General features: G+C 43.5%; 1 protein-coding gene across 3 annotated transcripts in view; it reads right to left on the bottom strand.

Moving 5' to 3' along the window:
* Nucleotides 1-2,612: 2,612 nt before the first annotated feature.
* The window catches only part of LOC143005271 (nuclear receptor coactivator 3-like), a 26,713-nt gene continuing 20,738 nt past the window's right edge, over nt 2,613-8,587 (bottom strand). For 2 of the 3 annotated variants that reach the window (XM_076156567.1, XM_076156568.1), the window contains 10 exons: nt 8,577-8,587; nt 8,221-8,418; nt 7,892-8,009; nt 7,411-7,582; nt 6,763-7,137; nt 6,562-6,660; nt 6,165-6,456; nt 5,827-6,019; nt 4,613-4,979; nt 2,613-4,353 (listed from right to left, as the gene is read on the bottom strand). The exon at nt 8,577-8,587 is cut by the window's right edge and continues 226 nt beyond it. In XM_076156567.1, the coding sequence (XP_076012682.1) occupies nt 4,339-4,353; nt 4,613-4,979; nt 5,827-6,019; nt 6,165-6,456; nt 6,562-6,660; nt 6,763-7,137; nt 7,411-7,582; nt 7,892-8,009; nt 8,221-8,418; nt 8,577-8,587 (1,840 nt within the window). In that variant the 3' untranslated portion in view covers nt 2,613-4,338. The remainder of the gene's footprint in view (nt 4,354-4,612; nt 4,980-5,826; nt 6,020-6,164; nt 6,457-6,561; nt 6,661-6,762; nt 7,138-7,410; nt 7,583-7,891; nt 8,010-8,220; nt 8,419-8,576) is intronic. The other variant, XM_076156569.1, reaches the window with a different exon arrangement.

The following is an 8,587-nucleotide window of genomic DNA, read 5'->3' as shown; positions in this document are numbered from 1 at the left end:
TTCATCTGGTGTTCTACATCTGTGTGTGTGTGTGTGTGCATGAGAGAGACACTGAGAGATAAAAGGAACAATACAAAATACGACTTAACTAATTCACAGGCAAGCTGAATGTTTTGTCACACAGCTATAGTGTGTATAACTTACTAGGTGGTTGATATGGGGTTTTTGTAGTATTAACACCGTTAATGGCAGCCTTATCTCTGTATGAAACATACCTGATATTGTAAGTACGACTAGAAAGTGTAATTTTGCAGTCAGTAAAGAGTTACACGCAAAATAAGCCGTAAAAGTCATCCACTGTTACCTCAGGTAACATAAAACCAAAGCTGGTGGTCAGGATAATGACGCAGAGCCAGTTAAATTGGTAATTTGCCTCTATGGGTCATTAGCGTATCAAATTACAAGAGGAAGTCTCACTTTAAATTGTCAAGTCTTAATGTTTTCAAATAAAATAGTAATGAGTAAATAATTGATAAGTGCAGTGATGACTATTAGGCATGATTAACAAGTTTCTGATTTATTGTTAAATGAAAGTATACAGTTACAAACTAAGTTTATAGGTTTAAAAGGTTGATAATACTTCAGGTCTGGTGCTTCAGTATCAGCTCATGTAAATCAGCTCCTCCCCACGAGGAGTTTCTCTCTCGGCAGCGCAGGGGTTAACTGGTTTTGGAGAGGCGATTCGTTATAAGATTTATTCTGTCTCCCTGGTGCAATGTTTTTCCCATTTCCCTGCGGTGCGATGCGCACAGCTGCAGCCCCGGCGTGGCCAGTGTGTGATTGTGTTTGTGTGATAGCTTTGTGCCAAGGGCAGGGGAGGGCGGCGGGGCCCAGACTGAGCGGCGCCTCGGCACACCTGGGGAAGTTCAGGTTAAATAGCTCCACATTCCTCAACACACAGCTGATTGAAACATTAACAAACAGTAATCCACGGTCCAGGCCGCAGATGGGCTGGGAACTGCGCCAACACTCAGAGAGAGAGAGAGACAGAGAGAGAGAGAGAGAGAGAGAGAGAGAGAGAGAGAGAGAGAGAGAGAGAGAGGGAGGGAGAGAGAGACAGACTTGCTCTCGGGTAAAGATTCCCACAGTACAGTAGTATATTATAAATGTACTATTAATATATACACGCTCATGTATTTTTAGTGACCTACAGTTGTGGAGACATAAAGCAGTGCTGTTCAATGATATAATGAAATAGTTATATATTAATGTGTTTTTCTTCAAATACTAAAAAAATAAATGATTTACCTTAACATGCATTATTTATGTTGGCGTTTATTCTTAAAATCATTGACGTTATTTTACGCATTCATTTTGAGTTCAAATGTCTCCATACTATCTCAATACTCTTTTGTTATTGTTATTAGTATCACTTTCCATCAGGTCAATGTCGTAGAAGTAATATCTGCATCATTTCTTTAATTCTTCTTGTTATTTTTATTTAATCCTTCAATGACCGTTTAATCCGTCGTAAACAAACCCTGCTGTTCTCTCAGTGCGCTCTATTTTGGAATGATTGCCCCCTTGCGGATCGTAAATGGGTTGCAATTTCACCCAGACCAATAAAAAGACTTTAATAAATAAATCAATACAAGAGCGCCCCCCTGTGGTCATAGTGTCATATTAAAAGACGCTTTCTTTAGTTAACAACGGATTTACTACTTTGCATTATATGACATTTCTTGTGGTGAGGTGCTTTATAGGCATTAAGAGAAAGATTCATATTTTTGTTTATCTGCATAGGACTCAGAATTGAGAATGGACATGATTGGACACATTAGTAGAATGATGAACAATATCAAATTTAAGAGTAAAAAAAAAAAGAGGTTATGTATGGAAATGTAAGGTTCTAATATTTCAGATAGTGTAATAACTGTGGGCATAAACAACAAAACAAACCTAGCAATCGGCATTGTTTTGTTGCATTCACATGTAGATACATCCGGGTTGACTCTATGATCATTATAGCTTACCTCAGTTCTTGCAATTTCTCTCTGTATTGACAAGTTCTCCTCCATCGAATTTTACAAAATATGATCCAAAAAAGAATCTAGGTGGACGGCAGTTGTGATAGTTGGTTTGAACGACTTTTTTTTGGGAGAAAGGATAGAAAAAGTTTACTATCCCTCCTGAAATTGCATTTGGAAAATGTATCCTGATGGAAGACCATGGTGGACCTTTGTCATGTTGTTTTGCCTAACAACCAACAACATTCCCAATCAATCTTTCTTTTCTGTCTTTCTCTCCCCCCCCCCCCCCCCCCCTTTCTATATCAAAAATTATCTCCAAAATTTCCCATAACTGTATGCGTACAGTCATGTCAAATGCTTTCTTCAATAAAAATATACAACCAAAACAAACAAAAAACCCCCAACAACATTCAACTGAAAAGCTCTGGCTATCTTCAGACTCCAGCTAGCATGAGTAGCAGTTATGAGAAGCAACAAGTGCTATCAATGTGTCAGTTAATAATTTGGTATATTAGATTCAAAATAGTGTGTTTGTATTCCAATAAATAATGGAGTATGTCTGTTTGTTTGTGATGAGGTTCACATGCTGATGACTTCTTTGGTAATAATCAAACATAACAAAAAAAACAGGAGTCAGGAGTGTTTAAATAGAAATTTGTATTTACATAAATATCAACATCAACAGAAGAAACTCTGTAATATACATCCTGTAAAATGACAGCTTATCTTTCGTCCAAACAAAGAAAACAAAATAACCACATGTTCTCTTGCCTCTTTTGTTTTGTGCACCAGGAAACTCTACATAGTTTTTCAGTAACAAAACCTGGACACAACTGGAGTCATTTTCCTGAAAAATAGAAGCGATATTGATATGTCTTAAAGTATATTTCATTCCATTGGTATTCATCTTTCCCCTGGATAAAAAGACTTTCTGCTGTGGGTTTACAGCCCTCATGTCATTTACGTGTACAGTACATAACCATCATCAGCTTTTCAGAGATCCATGACATGTACCCATTTCCTATCAGCATTAATATAACAATACGAAAAAAATGTACAACCAGAAGCCTCGGAAACTATACAAAGATGTGGAAAAATATCTTTGGATTGCGCATGTTGAGAAGGTAGATTCAGTGAGCCGAGAATAACAGTCAAAAGAGGAACAGCTGAGTTCAAATCAAAGAGGAGCTGGAAGAGGGAGAACATCGGGGACAAATAGGACTGAGGGTGAACTATGGGACGCTTTCCCTGCAGACACACACTCACAGCTCACCTCTCACACACGCACGCACGCACGCGCGGGCAGACACACGTCAACAAAATCACATCGTTTTCTTTTTTTTTAGATGAACCGCCCTAACAGTTGAAGAAATTGTCTCATGGTGTCAAAGCCCAAACCTTCCAACTCATCAGATACTCATCGCAAGTAAAAGTGCCTCGCTAAAACATGAAATAACATGACTAGAGTTTGTCAGTGAAAAATAAAATGACGACAAAAAACAGCGTACAGCATTCGTGAAATTGACGAAAACTCAAACACACCTGCAAAGGCCTTACACAAAATGCAACCGAGCCGGAATTTGACCTATGGGACACAAAAATACAACCGAGTCTTTTTACTTTGTGCAATAAAAATGGGCCTTTTAAAAAGCTTGTATGATATATTTTGTATATTTACAATTCATATTCACAGAGAACATTTGTAAAATCTAATACTGCAGTACCATTGGTTTGCTTCTATCAGGGGTCAGGATGCTCAGCTACAGGCTCAAGCTTAGAGGTGAGAGTTATTGCTCCAGTCTGCATAAAAGAGTAAACTGTGCTCATAGCTTCCAATGACTGAAAAGAAAACAAGGCGCAGAGACAAAAAAAGGAAACCCGCTGTCGAAAAGGCATTGAATCTCTAGTAAGGCTGTAATGATGAAGGGATATTGCATCCGTCCTTTTCTACACTGAAGCCTCAGGGTAAAGTGCAACCACAGCCTGCTGTACCGTAGGCCCAGTCTGTGTCTGCACATTGATTGCTGCCTGACACCCCGGGGCGGTTTTTTCAGACACACAATCAAGCACACACACACACACACGTGCATTGACACGGAAACTTTGTGCGTCAGTTAGACAACAAGCTCCGACAAGGGGAGGGGCGCTACTGGTGCAAGTTGTCGTCGTGCCGCCATTGTGCTGTCACTGTGGTGCGTTCGAACTCCTGCAAAAAGTTTAGGATAGAGAACTGTGTGTGTGTGTGTGTGTGTGTGTGTGTGTGTAGGTCTGTTGTGGACAGCATTTCTCCTGGCCCCGTGCCGCTGGCGAGTGTCCAGGTTCTGCCGCTGTCTCACTGAGGGATCTCATCGCCACCAGCTGCAGATCCTCAGCAGTACTTCTGCTAAGGACAGAAAAACAGTGAGACCCGTTACAGATAAACACAACACTCAGACATCCCACAAGGCCGAGCGTCTCTCTTCAGCTACGCGTAGCAACCCACAACAACTGTGCCGTACTGTATCCTCGTGTTAACACAGGACACGCTGCGTGATTGTCTATGGTCTAATCCAGATCCACCTCAAGATGTCTAAGTTAAGGCATAAACAGAAACCTCTTTGATGTCTTTACACAGTGTTTGTACATGTCAAAGTGTTCTTTACCTGATCAGGTCCCAATGGCATTCGGCCTATTCCCATGGAGTTCATGCCCATCTGTCCCTGCATCTGGCCTTGCATCTGCCCTGGCATCTGCCCTGGCATCTGTCCTTGCATCTGTCCTTGCATCTGGCCTTGCATCTGTCCTTGCATCTGTCCTTGCATCTGTCCTTGCATCTGGCCTTGCATCTGGCCTTGCATCTGTCCTTGCATCTGGCCTTGCATCTGTCCTTGCATCTGTCCTGGCATTTGTCCCATTTGTCCCGCACCGCCTCCACTGCCCGGCCCCGGTCCACCCATCATGTTGTTCATCATCATGGGACTAAACTGGGCCTGGTTACTCTGCTGGGGGAACTGCTGCTGGGGGTACGAGCTAGGAGAGCAGAAACATATAGAACATAAGTGATTACCGCAGCAATCTATTAAGATATCACGCAGACATGGACACAAGAACACAAGTTTAAAGACATATGTCAGCCATTTTCCAAAATGTGATCATTTTCACTTCTGACATTTTTGAAAGCTTTAACATTTTGGATTCAGAAATACATGTCTATAAGATCCAAACACATCTTTTGTATCCCCACATAGAACTGTGTCGTGCTATAATGACGCTAACCACTATAAGAGTGTAAGGCTACAGTTTATTAAATCTATTTCCTCTCAGAATTCTTTTTTTGAGATTCTCTCAGCTACTTCACTCTTAGGCTGACAAATGCAAACAGGTTGAGAAGTGACTAAAGGACAGTGGCCAAACGTTTCAGGGTAAAATGTCAGAGTATAACACTTCTACTGCATGTTATTTCCTACTGCATGGCTGTTTGTGTTTACTGCTCTTCATGTTTTCTTGTTCTTTTGTATAATGCCACTGGAAGTTGCTATTGTACACCCAACAGTTTGTGGAGGGGGAATCTCTCTTGGAATTGCCTCTTCAGGAGTTTCTTTCTTTTTGCCTTCTATATTAAGGTTTTCTCTGGAGGTTTTCCTTGTCTTCCTGCCCTGAACGGGGTCGGACATTTTCCTGATGTTATGGGTCTGTAAAGCCCTGTGAGACATGTATGTGATATTGGGCTGTTGAAATAAAGTTGACTTGACTCCAAGCTGACTCCATAAAGTTCTACAAGAAATTGTAACGTGGAAAGGCCAAGATTTAAGGGATTTAGGTCAGTCCAAACTATTTGTGATTGATGTCAGTGAAGAATATGAGTCATGCCACATACGTGTTGCGTGGCATGCCGCCCTGAGGCCAGCCCTTCATGTCTCCAGGCTGGTACATGGGGCCTCCCTGAGGATTGCCCTGCATCCCTGGCATCATGTTGTTCTGAGGAGGACCTCCCATTCTGCTTGGGACTATATTCCCTGTGGGACTGCCGCCTGCAGCCATGAATGAGGGCTCCCCCTGCTGGTTCATCACTGCAAGTACAAAACAGAAAGGCAGCTGAGGATGAGAAACACTGAGAGAGTTTAGACATACAGAAGCATGAAGAGTCATATTTCCGGCTGTAAGAGCAACTATGTCTTCAACTGTCCCGGCTCGGCTCAGGAAATGGAAATGTACCATAGTTGCCTCCATAGTTGAAGGCCTGTGGCCCAGGCTGGTTGATGGGGGGGGCTCCCATGGCACTGTCCATGCCTCCTGGTGCTGTGACATTTGGAGGGGGACTGAAGCCACCTGCTGCCCCTTGCCCCTGCTGCTGCGGTTGTTGTTGTTGTTGTTGTTGTTGTTGTTGTTGTTGTTGTTGTTGTTGCTGTGGCTGCTGCATCAGCATCATCATTCGCTGCCTCCTTAGCTGCATAGTCATCATCTCTCTGCTGCGCTGAGCCATCATCTGGGCATTCAAGAAGCCAGGCTGATGACAAACATGAAAACAATATGTGTTTTAGTTAAGCACACATTTGACTTTTGGCAAGTGAATGCACATTGGTGCTGTTAGTGAGGAAGAGGTGGTACATACCTGACCAACCATGCCTGCTGGCTGCATGCCTGGACGCATGACGGGGTTTCCCCCCGGGGCATTTTCTATCTTTATGCCTTGCCGTGTCTGATTCATAAACTGGAGGAGACAAACTTAAAGTCATTGCTGGTATAGAGTTTGTTTTTGGAGGTCACCACTACAGCTGGATAATTGTTTGTGTGTGTGTGTTTGCGTGATCACCTGCTGTCCTTGTAGTCTCTGCTGTAGCTGCAGTCTCAGGGGCTTGGTGGCGTTCATCATGCGGGGTCTCATCATATTGGCACGTGGGTTGCCCATGCCACCCATTCCAGGGAAGCCTGGTTGGCCCATCTGATTCATCATGGGGTTGTAGCCTCCAGGAGCCTGGCCTTGCATGGGGTTGGCACTATAACTGCCTTGCATACCCATGGATGGGGGCCCAGGGGGCCCAGGGGGTCCGGGGGGGCCGGGGGGGCCAGGGTAACCCTTGCTGTATACTGGCTTCTGCTCCATCCCAGAGTCTGGGAAGGGCTCTGATGAAGGGCGACGACCTTGGCTTTGATCCTGGCCCGGGTGCTGACCCTCACGTCTGGGTTTCTTTAATATGAGTAAGTTGGATGTGATGTTAGTTTGATATTATAACAATATCATCGCAAAGATGCAAAAATATTTCTTATACTTGTTCCAGTACACAGTGACATGAGATCATGCAATTTAATTGATTCATCAATAGTATCTTCCTGAAAATACATTTAACACTGTGTGGATGTTGAGTCTATATGGAAAAGATGTAAATTTGAAATACAAAAATATATGATAGTGCACAAAATGGGAAAAGACGTATTAGTATAGCAGGGCTGTGTATTGTACCTGGCCTACTAGATCAGGAATGCCTAAGGCTCTATCTATCTCCTGCAGAGCGATGACATCAGTGTTATTGAGCAAAGAGTCCAGCTGGTCCAGCAGTGCCCGTTCATCGCTCTGTCCCTCGCCGGTGGACAGAGGCAGCAGCAGCTCATCCAGGGGGTTCCCAAACTGGTCCCTAACACATCCAGAGACAGGCGAGATTAAACCACAGCAGGAAACAATGACAAACATCTCAGACTTTCAAAATGAAACTAAACCAAAAAAAAACATATGTCATTACCAAAAAGCTACCACAAAACCAGAATTGAAAAATGTAAAATAACACAATAACACAAATTCCAATTCCTATCAATATCACACTGAAATATTCACAATGACAATAAATAAGGACGTGAGTGAGTGAGTGAGTGTGTGTGTGCGTGTGTGTGTGTGTGTGTGTGTGTGTGTGTGTGTGTGTGTGCAGTTGGGGTTTTAAAGGGTTTACCTGTTTGTCTTGGTCTGAGGTCGGTCCATTCCCACACCAGAGTCTGACCAGGATGGAGAGCGAGGTGGGGGTCCATGTGCACCGAACGGGCTCACACGCATGCTGCTGTCATTAGAGCCTGCACAGAGGACGCAACAGGTAATGGCTCAGTTAGCAGAATCAAAATGATCTTGGTACTTTTACTTTGTGACATAATTGCAGGTTGAACACAGCTGTACTGGGCACACCACAGTACTTCTGATATTGATTAGAATAAGTGATCAACTATATCATTGACCTTTAGGGTTTACAGAGCAAACTACACACAATGCTGTAGACATGTGACCTACCCATATCCATGAGTTGTTGCTGCAGCATAGACCTGGTGTTTGAGGGCACACTGTTGGAGCGGTTGATCATGCCCATTTGGCCGGAGCGACCAATGCCAGGGTGCCCCGGGCCACCCACAGGGTTTGTGTTGGGCCTTGGCATCCCCCAGTCCCCTGGCATAGGGCGCTGTGGCATTCCCATGCCTCTGCCCATGCCTCCTGAAGGAGAGATCATCAACCACCGTGGTGAATATAAGTTCATAATGTTTATGAAGAATCAAATATCCCCCTGATCCTTACAAAATGGGGCACAGGACTTCATAAAAAACCTAGCTAATATTGTGGGTATGCTTAGGTGAAGTGAGTGTGTAAGTTACTTGTGGGGACG

The sequence above is a fragment of the Genypterus blacodes genome, unplaced genomic scaffold (genome assembly GCF_046128005.1).
Source record: "Genypterus blacodes isolate CSIRO-AG114 ecotype Tasmania unplaced genomic scaffold, CSIRO-AGI_Gbla_v1 ptg000070l_1, whole genome shotgun sequence".
Classification (NCBI taxonomy): domain Eukaryota; kingdom Metazoa; phylum Chordata; class Actinopteri; order Ophidiiformes; family Ophidiidae; genus Genypterus; species Genypterus blacodes.
This window is presented reverse-complemented; position numbering and strand designations above follow the sequence as displayed.